The 25,225-nt window shown below is 43.7% G+C and overlaps 1 protein-coding gene and 1 pseudogene across 3 annotated transcripts in view; one reads left to right on the top strand and one right to left on the bottom strand.

Moving 5' to 3' along the window:
- The window catches only part of METTL24 (methyltransferase like 24), an 85,533-nt gene that overhangs the window by 28,513 nt on the left and 31,795 nt on the right, over positions 1 to 25,225 (bottom strand). For 2 of the 3 annotated variants that reach the window (XM_070417921.1, XM_070417920.1), the window contains exon 2: positions 7,729 to 7,957. In XM_070417921.1, the coding sequence (XP_070274022.1) occupies positions 7,729 to 7,923 (195 nt within the window). In that variant the 5' untranslated portion in view covers positions 7,924 to 7,957. Of the gene's footprint in view, positions 1 to 7,728; positions 7,958 to 16,667; positions 16,808 to 25,225 lie in introns of all 3 variants that reach the window. The other variant, XM_070417919.1, reaches the window with a different exon arrangement.
- LOC139013091 (DNA-directed RNA polymerases I, II, and III subunit RPABC5 pseudogene) lies at positions 2,433 to 2,670 on the top strand (annotated as a pseudogene).

The following is a 25,225-nucleotide window of genomic DNA, read 5'->3' as shown; positions in this document are numbered from 1 at the left end:
AAATACTCAAACTTTGATACCCTGCAACTTTATTTAGGAAGGTACTGATGAGAAAGTCAGGTTGGCAAGTAGCTTATCTATTTCCTGAGTCTTTAACTAGCCATTTGGGATGGGATTCCATACAATAAAAGGTCTCTGGCCTCGGCTGAGCTAGGAACACACATCTGAGAGCAAGGGTCCAGCTAAACCATTAATCACCTAGGACTCAGGCATGTCTGGGCCTTGAATTGTGTCGCAGACAACCAGAGGACATTTCTGTCCCAGGAAAACAGCTCGTTGGGTACAAAAACCTGGCACAGGTTGGCACAGGAATAAGCATGGGAAACGACCTGGAGCACGACACAGCATCTGTGCCTCACGGCACCCTTGGCAGGGACTCGGCCTACGGGGAGGACAGCCACAGAGCGGAGTGGCCCGTGCTGGGCCTCTGGGGGAATACCACCCAGCTTCAAGTCCCAGCCCTGCCAATTACCACTAAGCATCCTCTGCTCCTGTGTTTCTCAGGCTGTGGTACCGATCTTGCTACTCAATGGATGGTCCCCTCAACAGCAGCAGCATCACCACTCGGGAGCTTACTGGAAATGCAGAATCTGGGGCCCCACCCCAGACCTCCTGAATCAATGTCTGCACTTTAATTAGCCTCTCCAGAAGGTTCACATGCACATCAAATATGAGCAGTCTCGGTATAGAATAGCCTTGGAGCAATACAAATAAGCATTTCAAAATCTTTCATTTGTTAGGTATTCTTAACAGTTATTAGAAAACATAACTGGAACAGTTGACTCGTGAGTCCATGCATATTATTTCTGCAGATAATTCTAAGTAAGAAAGATGAATCGAGTTGACTTAAAAAAAAAAGTATGAAGGCAAGATGCATCATCCACATCCCCACACCAAACACAAAACATAAAGAGAGAATCATAAAATAGAGAAATGAACCAAAAGGACAAAGCAGGGCTCGCTCAAAAACAAGACGAGCATCTCTATAACCAGGACACAGCAGTGAGTGGACTGAAGCCAGGACGTGCTGAGCTCCTGCCCGAAAACAGGTGATAAAACAAATGTAGGCCTAGAGGTGCATGTCCTACAGGGGGTAGGAATGAGAAGTTCCTGAGGGAGCAATTGAGCCACATTCATGTATTAAAGCCAAGGGCTAGTGAAGAAAGAAGCCTGCAATAAACTGCGGACAACCACTGGCTATGACTGGGGCTCCAAACCAACCGCTGGCCTAGGGTGATTGGAGGAGAGAGACTCACCCTAGTAAATGGCAAATGAATCAGATCCTAGAGCCTACAGGGTGCCGTGACTAAATAGTCTCAATAGCACAAGGAGGAGCAGGAGCCCCTGAGTGCTGAAGTAAGACCAGGCCTGAAGGCCACTGTAAATCACTAGGCACAGAAGGGTGAAGCAAAAAGAAAAGAAAAAAGCAAAACCAAACCCAAAGCCTCCCACGGAAAATGAGCCAGCAAACGAAAATTCCAAAATACACACAGAAATCAACTGATGAGAAACAGCCAACGAAAGCAATATGTGGACTATTCATTCTGAGATTAAATTGATTTTGCTGAAAAGTCTGACAAAAGATTAAAATAACTATGTATAGGATGCTCAAAGCAACCAATAATAATACCGACTTTCATAAACATGCAAGCAGTGGTAATACATTTTGAAATAAACATATGCAAAACTATAAAAAAAAAAAAAACAGAGAGGAAAAATACTGCCAGAAGCTGGTCCATCCTTGCTGCTTGACACAGTCGCTGCAGGGAAGAAACATCTGCACAGCATATGTTTCAAGGGACCTGGCATATATGGCATACTGTTCTTAATATGTTTGCTCACCTTCTTGGCGCTATGTGTTTTAGCCAAGGTCACCTCTCTGAGAAAGGTTGTTTCCCTAGGTAGGGATTTTCCCCTGAAGTTAGGGAGGGAATAAAACCCCTTAACTAAGTGCCAGGCGGGTAGTTAATCACTTTAACTAAGAACAATCACCCTTAAGCTACATAATCTTTACTCCCTGGAATGGAGATAAGAAACGCCCTAACCTTTGGAATAGAAATTGACAGGATTAAAATCAACTGGTATAAATACAGATGTAACAAGACAATAAAACACAGAACTTGGCTTGGAGATCCTGGCTAGAGATCCTGGCTAGGCTGCTGATCAACTGAACACTGTCTCCGTGTCATTCCTTCTTCGCAGACTCCGTTCACACCTTTGGGGATCCCTGGACCTGCTGGGGTTGGACCCCAACAAAATACCAATTCAAAATCTTGGAAGTGAAAAATATAGTCATTCCAATTTTTTTAAAAAAAATTGGAAGCTAGTATTGAGAAATTCACCCAAAAGTGATTGACATTTTTAAAATATAAAAAAGGCCCTTGGGAAAAAGCTGCCGGTCGCCAGAGCGCCGCCGCTGCACCGCTGTCGCCATGATCATCCCCGTGCGCTGCTTCACGTGTGGCAAGATCGTCGGCAACAAGTGGGAGGCCTACCTGGGGCTGCTGCAGGCCGAGTACACCGAGGGGGACGCCCTGGATGCGCTGGGCCTGACCGCATGCTGCTGGCCCACGTGGACCTCATCGAGAAGCTGCTCAACTATGCGCCCCTGGAGAAGTGACCGCGCCGCCCGCAGTGGGGACCCCGGCATGTCTGGCCTGAGACCCTTTCGCTGAGGGGTGGGCAGCCGGAAGCAGTGCTGCCCACAGCCGTGCAGACGTTTGTCTCCTGCTCTGGAAGGAACCACCCAATAAAGGTCTTTGCAGAACCACACACACACAAAAAAGGCCCTTGGCATGACTCAGTGGTTGAGGGTCTACCTAAGAACCAGGAGGTCATGGTCTGATTCCCAGTCAGGGAACATGCCCTCCCAGTTGCAGTTGCGGGCTCGATCCCCAGTAGGGGGCGGCAGGAGGCAGCCAATCAATGATTCTCTCTCATCATTGATGTTTCTATCTGTCTCTCTCCCTTTCTTTCTGAAATCAATAAAAAAAATTTTTAAAAACAACCTCCAGAAAAGAACCATGTGGGGGTCCATGTTAAATGGGCAGTTAACTTGCTATAATCCTTGATGTATTTAGGAGAAATATAAAAATATTGATAATTTTATATGTTGCTTTAAAATTTTATAATTATATACATTTAAAATTTAAAGGTAACCACAAAGAATAAAAAAATAAGCTTTGGCAAGAAGAGAAAAATGTACTGAAAACCAAAAAGCCCAATTTAAAAGAGTAAAAATTAATCCCAATTACTATGAACTAAGTGAATTGAACACACCTGTTTAAAGACAGAGATTATCAGATTGGATTTAAAAACATAATCCAGGCATCTACTGAATGTCATTCTTATATGCTACATAAATTAAAACTATATCCAAAAAAATAAAAATAAAGGAATTTAGAATGGCTTTTCATAAAAACACTTATCCAAAAAGAGCTGGAATGGCAGAACTTATAGCAGATGAAATAGAATTTGACTAAGTTTTCTAGGAATAAAAGGTGACATCATTATACACATGGTTGAGTTTTCTTCCAGAAAGTGCTATTGTTTTCCATTTCCAGCAGCAAAGCATGAGTATTATTCCCAACAAGCACTCCAATGTAGGGCAGCATCAATATCTTGTTTATATCTGCCAATCTGACAAGCAAAAAGAAAAGGAATCTTTCTGTAGTTGAATTTCAAAGCCCATATTCTCTCTAATACAGCAGTGACCACACAACAGAACTGATGTTTTGTTTTTGTTTATATATTTTTATTGACTTCAGAGAGGAAGGGCAAGGGTGAGAGAGATAGAAACATCAATGATGAGAGAGAATCATTGATGTGCTGCCTCCTGCATGCCCCATACTGGGGATGGAGCCCGCACGTGCCCTGACAGGGAATCGAACCATGAACTCCTGGCTTATAGGTTGACACTTAACCACTGAGCCATGCCAGCCAGGCAGAAATGATGTTTTGTGATCAATGGGGAGCCCTCAGCCCAGGGAAGCAGAAACTGCTCCTCCTGTGAGGATCCATGAGGACACTCAACAGCTGGGGTAGCGTCCAGGGAGGGGAGGGAGGACCCCATCCTTTCTCAGCACTGAGTCAGCTTGATCCGGGTCATCCCCCTCAGGTTACATCTGCTCTGCATTACTTTTCAGCAGCTTATTACATTTCTATTTACTTTCTGGACAATCACAGCAAAACTGTTCAGTACCCGAGGCAGCAAACAATAATAGTTCCCAACAACCACGATGAAGGACCAATTGCCCTTCAGTTTCACACAAAGCATTCATTTAAAACTCTTGCCTGGATTAGGTGCAGTTAACAATTTCCAGAAAAAAAAAACTCCCATGTTTTTCCCCTGAAAATAGGGCAAGAAAATGTTTTCTATGAAATTCAGTACAAATTTTCTGAAACTGTTCATAAAAATTCTTTGAACTTACAAACAGATGACTAATTCATGCCAGACACTCTGCTGGAGCCTTTCACACTGTTTTCTGACCCAGTCCTCAAACACAATCCATTTAAGTGGTATCGCTGTCCCAATTTTATTGACAATCAAACTGAGCACCAGAGAGTCATTTAAGACTTGCCCAAAGCCAAAAACCAACCAGAGGACCCAGGTCTCAAACCTAGACTACTGAGTTTGCAGAGGTAAGCTCTAACGCAGTCGTGTTATCCATCTCATCAGCATGGTGGAGACTGAAAATAATAACTTATCATTAACCTGCCTGGGTCATCTAGCATACTCTGTGCAATCAAGACCTTAGGGGGGGGAAAGCAGAGATTATGATTAATATGTGCAGAAACTGCAGATTCAATATTTCTAGTCATATTCTGGAAAAAATCTAATGCGTAGTTACAGCAACAAGCAGTTGGGTAAAGACAGTTAATCATTTCAGATAATGCTGGATTCAGGTGAAATTACTCCCTGACAGACTGAGCTTCTGGTTCTCGAGCTTTTGCTGAGGCAGCTGCTCTCCCTCGATGCGTTAGAAAGATTTTTGATTTATAGTTTGAAGTTAAAATTACCAGAGAGTTTTAAAAGTACTGAGAAAGCCATATGCATCTTTCTGTCACCATCGCAATACACTGCTTTTCATTTTGCTGACATTTTGCCAGAGTGGCTAGAATCGAGGTCTGATAAAAAGAAAAAAAAATAACAGCTTAACAGGGAGAACATCATCAAACTATAGGATATGTTTTAAAGTCATGAAGTAAAAACAACACAACTAACACCACTTTGGTTTCTATAGCCGCTTTCAGCGAGGAAAAAAAGGAGAGAGAAAATAAGTACTGCCATGTTTTAGTGTGAGTTGTTTTTTCTGTTTGCTTTCCCTGCCAGAGCCACGTCCTATCTACCAGTATCTGTACGCGTGCGGCATAAATGAAAACAGCCCTAGAGTGCTACAGGCCAGAAATGAATCTTCCCTTTATCTGGTATCACATCGCTCCCAGAAGCATGTTCCTAAAGGAAGCCATCACTCACTGACGGGCTTGGTTTTGTTTCTGTTTTAAAGCATTCCCCCAAAAATCATCTCTACAAAAAAATGTCAGGCTCTTTAAAACTTTTCAACAAGAGTTTTTTTTGTTTTGTTTTGTTTTGTTTTTAAGCAGCAAAAACATTCTGACAATTCTGAGCCAGATCACTTTCATTATTACTAGGGGTCTTTTTTTTCCTGTGTTGTTGGTTTTTTTTTAATTATTATTATTGTGGTAAAATACCCATAAAAATTACCATCTTAACCATTTGTAAGTGCCATTATTCATGTTTTTTAATAAAAATAAGTAGCGTTTGGAATATTAGGAATGTTCCAGAGCGTGTCTCCTTTCCAGGGATGTAAATGTTTCTGCTGTTGAGGCTTCCTGCTTCATCCTCAGCATTCAGGTTTGCCTACTTCAGCTCCAATGGAGTCAAACAAGCACAAATCAGGTGCAAATCTGGTTGTCTAAGAACACCTTTTCTATAAGCAATATGGCTTAAATAAATTATATCCACAGATCGTTTTTCAAAGTCTCATTTTATCCTCACGTATTCCAAAGTTTTAAAAATATTACGAAAAAAAAAGCAAAATCATTTTAAGCTTCACCTCTTTCCTCTACTCAGTCTTTTCTTAAAGAGTGGTGGTGGATAGGGGCCAGGATGTAAAGAGCATTAAGGAGAAGCAGGAACACGCCTAAATGAACACAAAGATCAGTAGTTCGCTCTTGGAATAATCTAGAGTTGACATGTTTGAGAATCAAGCCTGTAATTTTCAGCTGTAAAAAGCAAGTCTAGGAAGGTAACAGGCAGCAAAACCAAAATAAAGTTCTGAAGAACGCTCTCAGTTCTTTGGGTTCTGTTCACAGGTTTTACCCAAAATATCCTATATACTTTTCATTAAGGCTTCTAACTATTAAATGCTAGTTACTCTCAATGGCAAAGCAAAATACAAATCAGTAGTTAATCACATGTTAAAAGAAGAAAAAATTCTTTAAAGTTGTTCTTGAAGAAGCTCCTGCTGTTGAATTAAAGGGAGTTTGGTGTTTTGTTTTTTTGTTTTGTTTGTTGTTGGTTTTTGTTTTTTGTTTTTGTTTTTGAAGAAGATGAAGAGGAAGAGGAGGAGGAGAAAAAGGAAGATGGGGAAGGGAAAGAACAATGCAGAGGAAAAGCCCTTTTATTAAAGATTAAGCAGCAAACTCAAGTTTAAAATTGAGCTCCATGTACACTGTTTCTCCAAAATACCTATTCTGGCATGTTCTAAATTACATGCCATCTCTGGCTGGGAATAATAGGCCAAGATAGGCCAAGCCCAGAAGGCTGGTGATCAAACAGAAGCCAGCTACCCTCAGGAGAATTTTTCCAGTATCTCCCTACAAAATGCAATTAGCTCAGCTCTGCTTTTAGGAACACAGTTCAAAGTTGGAGTCTCTTTTTTGCTATCTATTCACAATAAAATATTTGTAGAGATTTGACATCCTTTGAACCTAAGTATTTCTCAGTTGCAACACACATACTAGTAACGTCCATTCAATTTTACAAAGTACATTTTAATCAAAGCTACACATATTTTCTGACCTTTCAGAGCCTGGAGACTCAAAAAAGTTATTATAGCAATGAGAAATATGATACACAAGCAATCTGTTATCAAATATAAACCTGACTCTGATTACTTTTTGTATTTGAGGCTAACAAATAGTTTCCTCTGTCTGGAAATTTTAAATCAATTGCCCATCGGAAATGGTACGCTGGAGCCTATGCTAGGAGTAGGTTTCTTAGTCGCCCTGTCCAGTCTCAGCCAAAACCTTACTTAGCCCTACTCAACAGCAACTACATTTCTCAAATCAATATAAATATTTCTACATTTGTCAAAACCTTAGGTCTACAGAGTTGACTCTATAAATAATGACGGGTAATGAGTAAAGTTAAAGCTGGACCTTCTAGTTACAAAATAGTCATGGGGATATAAAGTACAGCATTGGGAATATAGTCAATAATATTGTAATAACTATGTATGGTGCTAAGTGGGTACTGGAAATATTGGTGGGATCACACTTTGTGAAGAATATAATTGTCTAACCCCAATGCTGTATACCCGAAATAATACAAAATAATATTGAATGTAAAATGTAATTCAAAAATAATTTTTTTAAACTGGACCTTCAACTATCCAATTCTTGGTTTGTATTAAAAAAAAATACACACAGTTTATGAGTTTGTTCACTTTACCTGATTATGAAATCAAATGAAAAATTTCTCACCTTGTGATGCCCAAATTCATTCAAAATGGTCCCCAATTTTCTGGTGTTGCTATGCGGCTTTCGGGCAGCAACAGCTGGGTGGGGGTCCCGCCAGTCAATGGACAAGCGGTGATACCAGAGGCGCTGATTCTCCAGAATATGAGCCGACTTGACACTAGGATCAAAACGATGCACTTCACATCCGTTGTTGGCCATGCTAACTTCAAACTGGGTGTCATCACTTCCCAGCCTGCAGGAAAAGAGGAGGATGGCAATCAACACAAAAACATGTAATGAAGCAAAAAGTGTTGGGTTGACAAAATGATAGTTCCAAGGCCAATTTTCTTAGTTACATCAAGCCTTCTCCTATTTTAACACGTGGCTAACTGTACACATTCAATAATCCTTCTTTCACAAAGAGCACTACAGCCGGAAGCTTCTGGATAAGGGGAAGAAGGGAAATTACTTGCTAAACAGACACAGATCAGAGAATCACATGTTCAACATGGAGAAGCCTATCAAGTGTTGTTGTTTTTTTAAGATGTAAACCATAGTAGCAATGAAGCAAAGATTACCCAGCTGTCTTAAGAGATTTCCTCAGAACATGTCAAAAATATATAAGCCCCAGGATCAGTTCCCTTAGGGAGAGGTGCATTCTCCTAATGAGGTAATTCATCTCCATCCCAATGGTCACAGTGCTGTGCGTGCAGTTTGACTTAAGGACAGCAGCTGTTTTCTTGGAAATAGAGTGTACTTGAAAATATCACTGTAAACAAAAGGCAAATGTACATGGTCCCACTGGGTCTAGTACTCAAGAAGCAGAGGAGATACCTCACCTAAAATTCACATCAACAGGAGAGAGAAATTAGATTTAAGTACCCAGTAGGAGGCACATTGTGTGCAAGATTCATATACTTAAAATTTTTTAATTTACTCAAAAGTATTCCTTATTTAGTGATATAAGGTTCATCACTTTGATTAAAGCATTAATTTGAATGAAAACATTAACTGAGAGAAGATTTTTTTTTTAATGGTGATTATGGCTTCTCTGCCCAAAATACTATAATTAGATGTGATTTAAGATACAAAAAAATACCACAGAGTATCTATAATAAATTGGCCAAACCTGAACCCAGGGCAGAAATACTTCATTCTCTTAGACTCTACTATTTCAGATTATTTCAGAATTTTGAAATATACTAGCTCATTGGATAATAATTATTTACCCCGTTCTAATTAAGTACAAAATAGTTTTCAGTGCAGAGATTCTCCACTTAGACATTCTTATACTCTTATTTGCCTTGTCCTCTCCCTTCACTCCCCCTACATTGCTCTTTTCTTCACTGGATCCATGGCCCTCTAATATTGCTCAGCTACAATTCTCTCTATCCTTTGGCCTAGAGATTCAGCACTCCTCTCCCAAAACCTCCCATTCCTTTTACCCAAGAGATCCCGTTTCATATTTTCAACCTCTTGTTGAACCCACACAGTTCAGAATATTGTAATCTCCACTAAGTTTTCCATGATCTAATCTGGTGTGGCAGAATGACTACCTAAGGATAGATGGGATGGACCTGGCACTGTTTTAGGTCCTTGGTTATTCTTTTAAAAATATTCCTGAGAGTACTAAGGTGAGTGTCCTTTATGATCCCCAGGAATCAAAAACTCAGAGCATAAATACATAAAAAGATGCTCAAGATCTTAGTCAATAAAGAGAAACAAATTAAAATTTCAAGGAGATACCACTTCACAGCCACAGTGGCTCTAAGGTGACTGCCCTTCTGAAGGCTATAATCGAACGGACCAACAATGTGTCCACAATGATGTAGAGAAATTGCAACACTCATACATTGCTTGTGGGACTTTAAAATGGTATATATCCAAGAGAAATGAAAGTAAATGTCCACATTAAAACTTACACATGAATTTTCATAGCAATCTATACTAATAAAAGGGTAATATGCTAATTAGACTGGGAGACCCTCTGGACAAAGCCATGGTGGCGGGCCAAGGCAGAGGCAGTTAGGGGCGATCAGGCTGGCAGGGGGACAGTTGGGGGCGATCAGGCTGGCAAGGGGGGGCAGTTGGGGGCAAGAAGGCTGGTGGGGGTGGCAGTTGGGGGCAAGCAGGTTGGCAGGCAGAGTGGTTAGGGGCGATCAGGCAGGCAGGCAGGTGATCGGTTAGGAGCCAGTGGTCCCAAGGGGTCCCAGATTGGATACGGTGCAGGCCGGGCTGAGGGACACCCCCCCTCCCATGCATAAATTTTATGCACTGGACCACTAGTAAATTCCTAATAGCCAAAAAGAAGAAATAACCCAAATGTCCATCAACTGATGAGTAGCTAAATAAAATACAATATATCCATACAATGGACTATCATTTGGCAATTAAAAGGAATGAACTACTGATACATGTTACAACATTATGTGAAAATATTACACAAGAGGGTAGGCATAAGGGGGAGAGATCAACCAAAGGACTTGTATGCATGCATATAAGCATAACCAATGGACGCAGACACGGGGCGGGGGGAGTGAAGGCATGAACGTGAGTGGGGTGGGGGGCAACGGGGGGATAAGGACACATATGTAATATCTTAATCAATAAAGAAAGAAAAAATAAAATTACAAAAAGAAAGATAAAGAAAATATGCAAACTGAAAAAGCCAGTCACAAAAGGCCACATATGCTATGCTTCCATTTATTTGAAATGTCCAGAGTAGGCAAATCTACAGACAGAAAGTACATTAGTGGTTGCCTAGGACTATGAGGTGAAAGGGCGGGAAGAGGGTTGGAAAGAAATTGGGAGCAGCTGCTACTGGAATACAAGGCTTTTTTTGAAGGGGGAGTTGGGGGGGGGGGAATAAAAATGTACAAATGACTATAGTGAGCAAAACCACTAAATTGTACATTTTAAATGAGTAAACTGTGTGGTATGTGGATTATATCTCAACGAAGCTGTTAAAAAAAACTTCAAAAATAAAATCGGAGCAACTGTAGGGAAAGTCTTTAACCCACACCATTGAGGGCAGAAGGGCTGAAAAAGTATGACAATTAGCATTTTTCCCCAAGAGTTTCAGGAGTCCATTTTTCATGCCAGCATGAACCAGAGAATCTGGACAAATGATTATCTATCTTGATATAGATAATTAGGTGATCTATTACATAATTATTGAAATGATTATAATTAGATCTATAAACTGCCAACTACTGGAAGGAAATAGGTTTTCCAAAGCATTAATGACACTGAATAGTGGATAAAAAATATTTTATAAGTATTCATTTTTATTAAATAACATTGCATAAAAATGTCAACTTTTTTTTACATATATTCTCAACAGAGATGATCTCACCCTTAAGGGGGCAAAAATTGATTCTTGGGGCCCAAAACATCTTCCTCTTTTTACATATAAAGCACAGATATACATATAATATATTATTATATATTATATAATACTAGAGGCCCAGTGCACAAAATTTGTGCAAGGGGGGGGGGGGGGGGGGAGGGGAGGGTGTCCCTCAGCCTGCCTGCACCCTCTCACAATCCAGGACCCCTCGGGTAGGGTCCCTAGGCCTGGCCAGTGATCAGGGCCTATCTGAACTTTCCTTTCCCCGGCTGCCAGCAGCTGGCCCTGCCCCCACCCCTGCCGCTACCACTGCTTGCCATCTGTGCAGTGCTGCCCCCCCTTCCCCGCCACCAGTCGCCTCCCTCTGAGGGCGATAGGCATGGATGCCATTGCTTGGCTGGCCTGGGGCTCCCTCTGTGGGGCGATCACTGGCTGGACCCACACACCTGCCACAGCACCACTGGCCAGGTAGCCTGGGCCTCCCTCTTTGGAGCCTCAGGATCAATCGCCCAGCAGAGTGAGGCCCCGCCCACCCGCCTGAGGCTCCACGATGGATCACGGTGCAGAGGGTGGCCTGGGCCTCCCTCTGTAGGGTGATTGTGGGGTGATGGCAGAGCCCCCCAACCAATCGCATCACACCTGCCTTGGCTGGCCTGGCACCAGTGCGTGTCATAGCATGGTCATCCGGAAGGTCGCCCTGACTGCCATTCTGTTATTTGGTCATTCAGTCGATTTGCATATTATTATATATACTAGAGGCCCGGTGCACAAAAATTTGTGCACTCGGGGGGGAAAGGGGGTTCCTCAGCCCATCCTGTGCCCTCTCCCAGTCTGGGACCCCTCGGGAGATAATGACCTGCTGGCTTAGGCCTGCTCCCGGGTGGCAGAGGGCAGGCCCAATCCCTGGATGCAGCCCCTGGTCGGGCTCAGATTGGGGAGTTGGGGCGGCGCCCCCTGACACGCACAGAGCAGGGCCCATCAGGGGGGTTGGAGCTCCATATCCTGTCACACACAGAGCAGGGCCCAACAGGGGGTTGAGGAGCTCCCCCCTCTCACTCACAGAGTAGGGCCAATAGGGGAGTTGGGGCACCGCCCCCTGTCACACACAGAGCAGGGCGGATCAGAGGGTTGGGGCGCTGCCCCCTGTCATGCACAGAGCAGGGCCCATCAGGGGGGTTGGGGCTCCATACCCTATCACCCACAGAGCAGGGCCCATCAGGGGGTTGGGGAGCTCCCCCCTGTCACACACAGAGCAGGGACCATCAGGGGGTTGAGGAGCTCCCCCCTCTCACTCACAGAGTAGGGCCGATAGGGGAGTTGGGGCACCGCCCCCTGTCACACACAGAGCAGGGCGGATCAGGGGGTTGGGACGCCGCCCTCTATCACCCACAGAGCAGGGCCGATCAGGGGGTTGGGGCGCCGCCACTGTCACACTCAGGGCAGGGCCGATGGGGAGGTTATGGTTCTACCCTGTCACACACAGAGCAGGGCCCGTGGCGGGGGGGGGGGGGGGGGGGGGTTGGGGCGCCGCACCCTGTCACACACAGAGCAGGGCCGATCAGGGGGTTTGGGCGCTGCCCCGTCACGCTGATCCGGTGCCAGGAGGCCTAGCGGCTCTGCTGATCCCGGTGCTGGGAGGCATATTACCCTTTTACTATATAGGATAGAGGCCTGGGGGCCGGCTGGTTTGCCCTGAAAGGTGTCCTGGATCAGGGTGGGGGTCCCCACTGGGGTGCCTGGCCAGTCTGGGTGAGGGGCTGAGGGCCGTTTTCAGGCTGGCGGTTGTTGATTGAAGCTCCCAACGGCTCCTTTTTTTTTTATTTTATTCTGGGCCAGCTTTAGCTCTGGCTCTAGCTCTGAGAGCTGGTATCTGGTTTGTTTCGGTTCTATAATCGAAACAATGTATAACTTCAGCTCTGAGATCCTGGCCTATATTTGTTAGAATGTTTCAAACTGCCAGCTCAGAGGCCGGCAAGTGAGGTGGGGAACGTTGGAGTCTGCAGTCCCTGGAGGAAGCAAGCCTCCCTGCTCGCTTCAGTGCATGGCTGCCGGCCGCCATCTTGGCTGACAGTTAATTTGCATAAGGATACGCTGATTAGCCAATGGGAAGGGTAGCGGTCGTACGCCAATTACCATGTTTCTCTTTTATTAGTGTAGATATATGTGTGTGTGTGTGTGTGTGTGTGTGTATGTAAACAGCTCATAATAAACCTATGATATTAAAATTTCATGGGGTGATCATTATCTAAGGAGTTTCCTTGTGTCCACGGCTTTCTGATTCCTCATCCGTACACACTGTGAGCTCCTGTGTTAATTACACGAGTATAAGATGAAAATATCTGGCTCTGGAGATCAGGCATTGCTCTTGACGTGCTCATGGCAACCGAAGTCCCAGATTTTCTGTATAAAATATTGCTCTTGTTGCTTAACCGTGTGTCATCTATCAAATCTTCTTCTGTCTAATGCTGAGAACTGTCTTAAAACCAAATTAATATCTTCAACCCCCTCCCCCAAAGAACTAAAGAAAAGATGAAAAACATTTGCCTGTATATGATCCCATCTCAAGTTTTCACTTCCACTCACACTCCTACCCCTAAAATTCAATCTTTCACATGAAGGATGAAATAGGTGATTTTCCCCAGTTCACTCTCGCTACCTCCCTCAGCCCCCAGTGCCCCCACCAGCTCCCACCATCACCCTCCACCCTACACGCAGGAAGACTTGCAGGGCTGATGCGTCCCAAGTTCTATGGGAGATGATATTATCATCCGAACCCACGGCCTCTCATTTCTCAGTTCCCTTCTCCATAACATAATGTTCGTTGTCAGTGCTTTTCCTGTCTTAATTGGTGTATTCTACCCATTTCAAAACTGAAAAGGATCTGACTTTAATTTTCAACTGACCTTCATACAGAGTACACTTTCCCAGAAAAAAAAAAAAAGTCCTTTATGTAAAGAAACTTCAGAGAAAGGTGGAGATGATACCTGCTCCAGTTCTTGGGGTTGGGGGAAAGGTAGGAAACAGACCAAGAGGCAGGGCAGTCAGCCTGTGTCCTCTGATGCTCAGGTCCTCAGATCCCTTCCTTCCTCACTCAGGAAGGTAACGCTCAGTTGCAGCTGCACCCATCGTCCTCCGTTAGGATGGAATTGACTGGCACAGCAGCGGCACGGTGTTGCTGCTGCCATGGCCCTGGGGCTGGGAGTACATGCTGCCTGGATGTAGGGGCCATACGGCCCACCTGCCCTCCCCACCTGTCTCACAACTGTCCCAACACTCCCAACGCGGGGAACCCAGGCACCTCATTTCAGGAGCACCACTCTGCCCTGGGTTTCTTTCTTCCTTCAGCATCAACTGAGATGCTGTCAGCTGCTACTTACCCGTCCCCCGAGCAAGCGATTCACCTGAGAAAGGGGGATGCTTGCCTGGACCCTCAGTCCTATAACTGTGATCAGCATCTATACATCCACAATCCAAAGCATCCTTATTTAGGGCATAAGAAATGATTTTTTTAGTTTCCAGTTTTCAATTAAGCATCTTCAGGTTTTGAATCAAATATTGGCCCTCATAATCTATTCATTTCTATTTCCAGGGGAATTCAACTGTTCTTATCTGCTCTTTACAAAGTTGATTTTGAATAGTGAACATTTAAATGAAAATAAGAAACTACCTTTTTCCATGTAATAATCAGATATCTTACAGCAGAACCATCTTATCTAATGGCACTGAAGTATGAGGAAAGCAAGAAGGAATTTAAAAAATCTCTCCAAAAACAGCTTTTCCAGTTTCATTTTACTCAGTTATATGCTTTAAATAAAATTATTCCGGGGTGTAAAATATTAAGCAACATATAAAAGCAATTTGGAGCAAGAAAATAAGACCAAGCTGAGATCTCTAATTTGCATGTGGTACTATGCAATTATTTTTATGGCCTACTTTCATACATTTTTAATATGATATAAAATAAACTCTCCTGTCACAACTTCCCATTCTTCCTACAATCTTGAAGCAGAGCTGCTGGGCTCCCAGCAAAAGAGCTCTAATCAACTGACTGAGCAATTTATTTCCTAATCCTCAAGCCTCCAAGTTTAAATCACAGCATAGCCAGCTTCCCTCCTTAGTCTCCTTACCTCAGCAACCATTTATGTAACAAATACAGGATGTCCCCAAAAATGTATGCACACTTTAACAGCTGATAGCTGTTAAATAAAAAGGAAATACGTTTAAATCAGTGATTCCCAAAGTGGGCGCTACCGCCCCCTGGTGGGCGCTGCAGCGATCCAGGGGGGCGGTGATGGCCACAGGTGCATTTGGGGGCATATATCTTTCTGTTTAATTGCTATTAAAATTTTAAAAAAATTAATTTCCAGGGGGCGCTGAGTAATATTTTTTCTGGAAAGGGGGCGGTAGGCCAAATAAGTTTGGGAACCACTGGTTTAAATAAACACTGCCTTTATCATTGTTTATTTTGGGGGGACACCCTGTATATACTGAGTGCTTGCTCTTATCAAGTTCCACTGATACTCTTCATTCAACCCACAGAAGAATGTTTCTATTATCCTGAAACTCTTATTTGAAACATTTGTGTGTGTTTTTTAAATCCATGATGACTATAATTAAGAATTCTTGCTTTGGTGAAGTTTTACAAGCGCTGGTCATCCTCCAGGCATCAGCACCCGTGGGTAGGCCTCCACATCACCCAAATGTCTGCCCTTAACGCTTACCATCTAGGATTCTGGTGCGCAGCTGTCACTCATAGGCCTGAACGTAAATCTTAGCGGTGATGAAACCTATTGGTGAGGAACAAGCCTATGACCCTTGTTGGGGTCCCCGGAGCTTCTGTGAAGGACCTCAGGGGTCTTGCCTGAGGACCTAACTGCATGGCTTCCACAAAGAGTCTATGGACAGGGTGCTCCAAACAAAAATAACTCTCTCCTGCCTTTTCTGGGCATGTACCATTTATAAGTTCAGGACTGTGTAATGAGTACTGGTGTACTTGGTGAAATAGTTCCATTGCTTTATGTTCACCCTTTTACAAAAAGCTCTCTAAATCAATTTGTACATTTAGGTCATTTTCAGCCTGAGTAACTGAATATCAATATTTCCCACAGTTTTGACAAAATCTGTGGTTTCATAAGAAGTTCCTTTTCTTTCTTTCTTTTTTAATGGAAAAAGATACCCAGATTTACCATGGGTGCAAAACATCCAAGTCCAATCGTGGCCATCTGCCTTGGGCCACTCATCGTACTGTGCCTAAAATGTCTCACAGCCTCACTGTTCTTCCTTTTCTCTAGGTGCACTCTTAATATTTTTCTCTCTTTACAATAAGGACGCCCTAATTCTCGCTGGAAATCACTGACTTCACCAAGAGGATCATCATTATGCTGAAAACTGAGGTTGCCAACTCACTCCCTGCAGAATGAGAAAGTGGCCCTGACCAATTCGGGTGAACTGCAAGGACCCATAGTTACATCACAGACAGATAGTCTGGACGATGGCAGGAGGCAAAGCAGAGCACCTGCCATACACTGCACCCGTTCATAACTGCGTGTCGCTGGAAAGACCTTGGCCGCCTGCAGAAGTGTTTTTGTTCTCTTCTGCTGCAAAATGTACTCACCCTAAAGAGTAGAGACGGCACTGCTTGTTGCGGATTTGATGAGCTAAGCCAAACCTGTCATCAAGACAAACTGACCAGGGCTGCTTAGCAGAGCTGGAGTCTGTAGCCAGGCTGTCTGTACTCACGTGATCACATGCAATCTGTAGGGATTGGAAATCAATGTGAATAATTTAAAGCGTTGGATGATAAATGGCAGGTGGGCACTTACTGCTTCCCTGGTCCCTGAAAACCATAGCGGGAGAGTTCTGTCCTTCTCCACTGCTAGCTATGCCCTTCCCTGGGGGAACACAAGGCTGCCGTAACATGTTCAGAGGAATTCCTACTACCAGGTTATGAATAACCTCGTGGAGACTATAGGCAGGTTTGAAGGGACGTTACGAGCTGCTTATAGCCGTGTGCACAGAGCACACAGGGGAGAGCAAGTCAGGAACAATGACGGCAGGGAGGAGGGGTAAGGAAAGGCTTCACAGAGTTGTGTCAGCCTTAGAGGATGAACAGAAGCTGAGACCACGAGGACATTCCAGACATGGAGAACAGGGCTCCGAAAACACAGTCAGTTACCCATAGCGTTCCTACTAGAAGTCGTGAGATACGCCCACAGGCCTGGGTCTCAGGAGGATACAAGATTATTGATTCCTTATCTCAGGCAGATAAGGTGGGGCCACCAGGGTCCAGATAGGTAGCACGTGTTACCGAGGCTAACAGCTGATCAGGGGTCATGGAAAATTAATCCTAGTCCACGCTAAGAGGACAGTTCGCTTTGTAACACACTCTTCTCATGAGCTTCCTCCTGGGGGAGAAGAGCAAGGGCCCCATCCAGGAAGGAGGTTCTCCCTGAGCTACCCAAAGCACTTCTCTTAACCCACCTGCCAATATTAGATAAGAAAACCAAAGGGAACTGGCATCTAAGTCAAGCAGAAGCAAGTCTCTAATTTCAAATGCACATGAAGTAGTAAATATCTTTCTAAGGACTTGTGTTTGAGGCTGACACAGTGTGCACGGCAGAGGCTGCTGGAACCAAAGAAAACAAGACTGGCCAAGGTGTTCACCTTGCTGAGCAAGAGCACTTCCCTTTAATCCCTCAAACTCTCATAGTCATCGCGATGTCCCGAGACTCTCAGGCTCTTGCTGCCTCATCAGACAGCAGACCACTCCAGATACAAAAGGTGTTTTGAGGTTCAGTGCTTTGATTTGTTGGAAAACAACACAGCAAACAATTTTCCTCTTAAGAAGATCTTGCCAATCCTTTAATTTAACCATTTTTTCAAAATTTTAATCTGAGAGGAGTTTATAATGTGGCACCTATTCAACTAATACAGCATTTCCCTTACTCTTGTAGTCTAGGGCTGACCTGGTAAAATCACCCTAGTACTATCAGTGACTATGACAGAGTCTTCTGCTAGGATTTGGACATTAGAGGGAAGCTTAACAAGTGAAACAATATAAATATAAATATAAATATAAATATAAATATAAATATAAATATAAATATAAATATAAATATAAATAAATATGTATATATACTAGAGGCCCAGTGCATGAAATTTATGCACAGTTGAGGGGTCCCTTAGCCCGACCTGCAATGACACCAACCTCCCTTGCCCCCCGGCCTATGGCCCAAGGCCCCTCCCCTTCCTCTGCACGGCCAGGGCACAGACACTGGGCTCATGTCACCAGGGGCAAGGCGAGCCCAGCATCCCTCACCCAGGCCTCTGGCCAGAAGCCCCTCCCCTCCCTCTGTGTGGCCAGGGCACAGATGCTGGGCTTGTGTTGCCGGGTGACACCACCAGAGCCCCACCCCAGCCACTATGGGCACGGCCATCTTTGTTATGGAGTGATGGTTAATTTGCATATTACTCTTTTAATATATATATGCCTAATATGCAAATTGTCCCCTCTGGAGTTTGACTGGGAGACCAGGAGTTCGATCGCTATGATATGCACTGACTACCAGGGGGCAGTGAGGAATGAAGGAAGTCCCTGTCCAGCAGCTGGCAGCTGGGGAAGGGAGGCCCCGGCTGGCAACCGGAAGGCCCCAATTGGCCCTGATCACCAGCCAGGCCTAGGGACCCTACCCGTGCATGAATTTTGTGCACTGGGCCTCTAGTATATTTATATTATTTTCCCTCAACTCAGTATCTCTGTCTACAACCACTGTTTAAAGGGAGAAAAATAATAAATGGAATTAAATTTTCTCCCAAGCAACTAGAACACATTTATTAACTGAATGTGGCAACATATTACTTTGTGTAATTTATTCCTATTATTCTCTCACAGATAAATGGAAACTATGCCTCTGCCTGCCCACCTGCTAGTCTCCACCCACCCACTAACGGAGAAGCTGCTAATCTAATTAGTCAGAGCTGTGTGTTCACTGGGCCTGTTTTTACTCGTGGGCAAGTTACTGTGCCTTAAACATCAGCACCTCCACGGGCACTCTGTTCATACCCTGCCTCCTGCTGCAGTTAGTGAGGCCAGGGCAGTTGTGAGGGCCCCCAAGGCACACCTGGTCCTCAGAGCTGAGCCATTGGCTTCAGGGCAGCTTCCTGGGGGATGTTTATTAAAGTACCATGACGATGCCCATCTGCTGCTGTCCTTGTGTGGACCCCTCCCTGCAAACTGTCATAATAGCAGATTAGGATAGGGATGCTCATCGTTCTTATTCATAATTCCCTCCTAACAGCATTTGAGCCTAACTCTGGCCTTCCCCACAGTGTTCCTCAAGGTGTGGTCCCCCTACATTCTGATGGACCTGGGAGGTACTTCAAAATGCAGATTCCTGGGTGCCACTCGAGATCTGTCAAATCAGCATCTTTGAGGCTGACGCATGCATCTTCACAAGTTTGCCAGGTGATTCTTATGCCAGTGGTCTACTGCACCCTTTGTAACGCCCCATTGAAATGCTCAGCCGGCCTCCCCTGTGCTTTAGCAAATTAAGAGAAGAGGCTACTCTTAGGCCAGAGCTTTCACCTGAAAACAGCAGTCCCAACCCCACCCCTAACAAAGCCAGAGAGGCAGGACCGGCAATCAGCCAGAGGCCTCTAAGAGTCAGGTAAGTATTGAGGGTCAAGATTCAGGGCTTTGGGGTTCAGCTGCTCCTCCTTTGCCAACATTGGAAGTAGAGTTTTATTCTATTAAAAAGGACACTTTAAGCATTTCTTCTTCTTCCACAGACTTCATCTTGCACAGATAGATCCCTATTGGAAAGGCATTCTTTTCCATTCAATCTCTTTGCTAATGTTCCCCTTTTCTCTCCTAGTTCAAAAATAAAACACAGTTCTTCCATTTTAACCATTTAATAACTATCTCATTGATAGACTTTAGCTTTTGAAAACAACTAAAGTAAAATTCAGCTCCTAAAAATTAATTAAATATTGATTTTTCAAACTTCCTTGTTAAGATTTATGGCTAGGGCTTCCATAAACCCTCTTGCAAGCAAATAAGTGAGGGCAGTAACTCCTAGCTAAACTTCAATTCCAGTAATTATGTCCCCCCCCCTTCCTCCCCCCTCTTCTAATTCCTCTTATAATTTTTGCCATATAAAAGCAAATTAGGTATAGACAAAGAAAAATAGACTCCAGGGAGAAAAATGTTTTCTAAAATGCTTTTTAATTATTTAACTTAAAGGAACATAATTTATTTTTATTTTCTGTTGTACTGAAGAAACTTGAATAGCCTTTCTGCCAATCCACAAGTGGAACCTGGCGAAGGGAGCCCTTAAAATTTGTGGACTTTTGGCAAGAATCACTTCACTGACCAACTGTGTGTTTATGTAATACCACTATTTGGAAAGGTAAAATCTCAAGAAAAGGGTTGTGTTTTTCTTGCTTTTATCCCAATTTGTGTGTGTGTGTGTGTGTGTGTGTGTGCATGTGTGTGTGTAATAGTAAGCATAAAAGCATATTGTTATGAAGTTCTAAAGTCTCTCTCCAGAATCTAGATTCTAATGTTATTCTCAAAAAAATAGGTAGAAGGGTAGATGATTAGATAGACAGATAGATAGATAGATAGATAGATAGATAAAGAGTTTAAAACGCATTTTATTTTTTTTAACCAGCAACTGTTGCTTAGATTAATTCTGTGCTGCACGGCATGCTTCCTGGAGGCATATGGTTTGGGGGTTGCCATCAAAAGCTAGATCTGGAGCCTTCCCTTAGAACCGAGCTCTGTGTTTGTGATTTAACCATTAGTATATAATCAACTGCAAAACTCAGAGATGTAACCGTGGTCTTTCACATTAGAAAACAACACCTGATGAGCTGGAGCTTGACGTTCCCTACACTCTACCCACACACCACATCCTCAGGTGCTGCATTCAAAATGCAGGGCCCCAGTCATGCCACCAGAGTCGCCACAATGCAAGAGCAGGAGCGCCATCTCCTCGGAGTCCGGCGCCACCCTGTGCCACGCACAGGGCTCCTGTTCCTCAACTCCCTTAGCCTGGGGAAGCGTCACCCACTGTTTACCCTGCTGGAGAATACACAGCTCTCCTGCACCCTGCCTGCTTACCAGTGTGAGCGGGCATCTAATTCAGGTTTGGCATCCCAGCCTGTGTCCAGCACAGTGCCAGCCACAAAGCAGGAGCTCAACAAACATCCACTGAATTGAGAAAAGAATAAATCAATGATGAACACATCAAATGCTGGGCCTTGCTGTACAAGTTTGAACACAGATTTGAGGGAAATAATTTTTTTATTTTAAAAAGCAGCAGAGAGGACGGGGGTGGAATTTGCTTTAGTACCTTCAGAGGTTTGATTTCTTTTCCTTGCCCATTATGACTCACTTCTGCTAACTGGAAATTTTAAGTAAGAGTGACTCTAATATTCTGCCAGTTTTATAAATTTTCATTTTCAAAATGAATCCTAAATGAAGCATAGCCCCAAAAGCACCCAAAAACGCTCTGCATTGCATAGAAAGGGGGAGAGAGCCCTGGATAGCAAAAGATTCTATTTAAGCACAAATTAGTGTCATCTCTGATGAGCTCCCACCTGCTGGGCTCCGAATGACCTGGAAGTACATAAAAGCACGGGATTTCATCTGGGTAAAGTGACTCCTGATCACAAAACCATTCTGAGGTCTGGAACTTTATCTTATTCTTTCTGGAGGACAAAAATCCTCCTAATGAGCTTCATCAACCAAAATTCTATTATTGTACTCACCAAGCTGAATAAGCATTGTATGTCCATTTCTCTGCCTTTCCAACTAGTTTGTTAGCCTCTTGAGGCTCGTGTTATATCCCCATGGCCTAGCACAGTTCCTGGCACATAGTAGGTGCTCAAAAAAAACCCAAAAAAACACACAATCCTACACTACTCTCAGCACAGTACAAGGTCACAGGACTGAGAGGGACCTTAGAAACAATTTAGTACTCTTCCTTTTCAAGATCAGAACAGTGAGAGACACAGAGAAGCAAAATAAATGGCCCAGGGTCACAACATCAGAACACACAGTAGCATGCTTTTATTTTATCCTTTTAGAATTTTTCTCCTCTCAGCCCATAAGTCATGGGAAAGATCCAAGAGAGGCTTGAGATGACCCTTTCGTGCCTCAAGAGCCTCTTCTAAGTAAATACGTCTTTTAGAAGTTACAGAACATTAACCTGCAGTACGAACGAAATGGGATATAGAGACTTTCACTTGGTCCATTTTGGGGGGGCAGGGAGGGGTGGAGCCCATCGTTCTCAAATTCAACTCATAAGTTTCACATCTCTCCCTTTTCTCGGGGGCCTTTAAGAGCTTCTTAAAAGTCACAGTAAAGAAGTCCAGCTTCGCTCTTTTCCTCCCTGGCTGCTTGAAGACCAACCTTCATCATGAATGACACAGTAACCATCCGGACCAGGAAGTTCATGACCAACAGACTACTTCAGCGGAAGCAAATGGTCATTGATGTCCTTCACCCTGGGAAGGTGACAGAAATCCGGGAAAAACTAGCCAAAATGTATAAGACCACACCTGATGTCATCTTTGTGTTTGGATTCAGAACCCACTTTGGCGGTGGCAAGACTACTGGCTTTGGCATGATTTATGATTCCTTGGGTTACGCAAAGAAAAATGAACCCAAACACAGACTTGCAAGACATGGCCTATAGGTCAGAGTGGGACCATCCAGCTTTAAGCTCAGTGGAACCATAAAAGACACACTCAGGAGGCAGACTCAGTGAGCACCAAAGCCCCATCGAAGCAAGTCTAGCCCCAGAGGGGTGTCTCCAGCACAGAAGTTCTCCCACTGCAGACACAGCTGATTCTCACAGCCAATTGACCTGGAGGTCAATTCCTCACAGTGATAACTACAACAATCAAGGCTTAACCACAACAAGACTGTGCACAAAGCCCACAAGGGGGTGCACCAAGAGTGTCTACCTTAGGTAATTGGGACACTTAGCACAGAAAGGCACTCTATCGACACAGCGAAGCATAAAAAAATGCCGAGACAAAGAAACAGGACACAAACGACAGAATTGGAGGAAAGCAAACTGTTGGATATAGAGTTCAAAACCACACTTTTAAGGTCTTTAAAGAACTGTTTAGAAGCCCTCGAAAAGACTGGTAAGACCGCCGATAAATGTAGTGAGGTCCTCAAGAAATCTAATGAGACCCTCGATGTTGTGATAAAGGACCAACTAGAAATTAAGCATACACTGACTGAAATAAAGAATATTATACAGACTCCCAACAGCAGACCAGAGGGTCGCAAGGATCAAGTCAAAGATTTGAAATACGAAGAAGCAAAAAACACCCAACCGGAAAAGCAAAATGAAAAAAGAATCCGAAAATATGAAGATAGTGTAAGGAGCCTCTGGGACAGCTTCAAGCGTACCAACATCCGAATTATAGGGGTGCCAGAAGATGAGAGAGAGCAAGATATTGAAAACCTATTTGAAGATATAATGACAGAAAACTTCCCCTACCTGGTGAAAGGAATAGACTTCCAAGTCCAGGAAGCGCAGAGAACCCCAAACAAAAGGAATCCAAAGAGGACCACACCAAGACACATCATAATTAAAATGCCAAGAGCAAAAGACAAAGAGAGAATCCTAAAAGCAGCAAGAGAAAGAAAATCAGTTACCTACAAGGGAGTACCCATACGACTGTCAGCTGATTTCTCAACAGAAACTTTGCAGGCCAGAAGGGAATGGCAAGAAATATTCAAAGTGATGAATACCAAGAACCTACAACCAAGACTACTTTATCCAGCAAAGCTATCATTCAGAAGTGAAGGCCAGATAAAGAGCTTCACAGATAAGAAAAAGCTAAAGGAGTTCATCACCACCAAACCAGTATTATATGAAATGCTGAAAGGTATCCTGTAAGAAGAGGAAGAAGAAGAAAAAGGTAAAGATACAAATTATGAACAACAAATACACATCTATCAACAAGTGAATCTAAAAATCAAGTGAATAAATAATCTGATGAACTGGTGATTGTAATAGAATCAGGGACATAGAAAGGGAATGGACTGACTATTCTTGGGGCGGGGGGGGGAGAAAGGGGTGTGGGGGTGAGTGAAGAGATTAGACAACAATCGTGTACCTATGGATGAGGACAGTGGGTGGGGAGTGAGGGCAGAGGGTGGGGTTGGAACTGGGTGGAGGGGAGTTATGGTGGGAAAAAAGAGTAACTAATGTAATAATCTGAACAATAAAGATTTAATTTAAAAAAAAAAAGAAAAAAAAAAGACATGGCCTATAGGAGAAGAAGAAGACCTCAAGAAAACAGAGAAAGGAACGCAAGAACAGAATGAAGAAAGTCAGGGGAACTGCAAAGGCCAACGTTGGTGCTGGCAAAAAGAAGGAGTAAAGATTCTTCGGTGACTTTATCTGTGATGGTTGTGCAGATTTTTCATGAGAGGATTAATAAACTTTAAAAAAAAGAAGAAGAAGAAGTCCAGCTTCTTATTCTTCACGTAAAACCAAACCATAAAATTACAATTTCAGTATTTTAATTAAGTCTGTGTGAGGCCACCAAATTCATCTGTAGCAGCAGAATAAGATAAAAACTATGTAAAGCACAGGGACCAATTTATCATCCCCTTCCTCATGATTAATTCAACACGCTTTTACTTCCATGTCTAGGTGACAAATATTAAAATCCCTGATTGACTGCATCCTATGAGAAATGAGACTTTCTTCTACCTCTAAATTAGCCTTCTACGGATCTAGGAATACATTCTCTCCCGTGGATGAAAAATGGGCTTTGCTGCCATGAGGTTTGGGAGGAGGAGTGGAACGCCAAGAGCCAATGGGTTGAAGGGACATCAAGGAACTCGGGTCCCCAGTGCCACCCCAGCAGCCAGTAAGGCTTGCTGAGTGGGCCTGCGCCTCACAGACAGCCTGAGTTGTTAATTTACTAGCACCTCTCAATTCAGGGTGACGTTTCCCCTCCGGCCTCCATTTCCTCTTCTGCCTCTCTCCCCAGGATCAGGCTACTTGAGAATGGAACCTCCTGATTAATGTGTCAAGAATCACAGACCCTCCTTAATGGACGATCCCTCTGCCTGCTCGGGGCACCGACTCAGCCTGCCGACTGGGCCTGGGCGGGAGCTGCCACAACGTGTTAAGT

The sequence above is a fragment of the Myotis yumanensis genome, unplaced genomic scaffold (genome assembly GCF_028538775.1).
Source record: "Myotis yumanensis isolate MYYU_CA2020_CCGP unplaced genomic scaffold, mMyoYum1.0.hap1 SCAF_6, whole genome shotgun sequence".
NCBI classification, from domain to species: Eukaryota; Metazoa; Chordata; class Mammalia; order Chiroptera; family Vespertilionidae; genus Myotis; species Myotis yumanensis.
The sequence above is the reverse complement of the archived record's forward strand: the minus strand, read 5'-3'. Positions and strand labels throughout refer to the sequence as shown.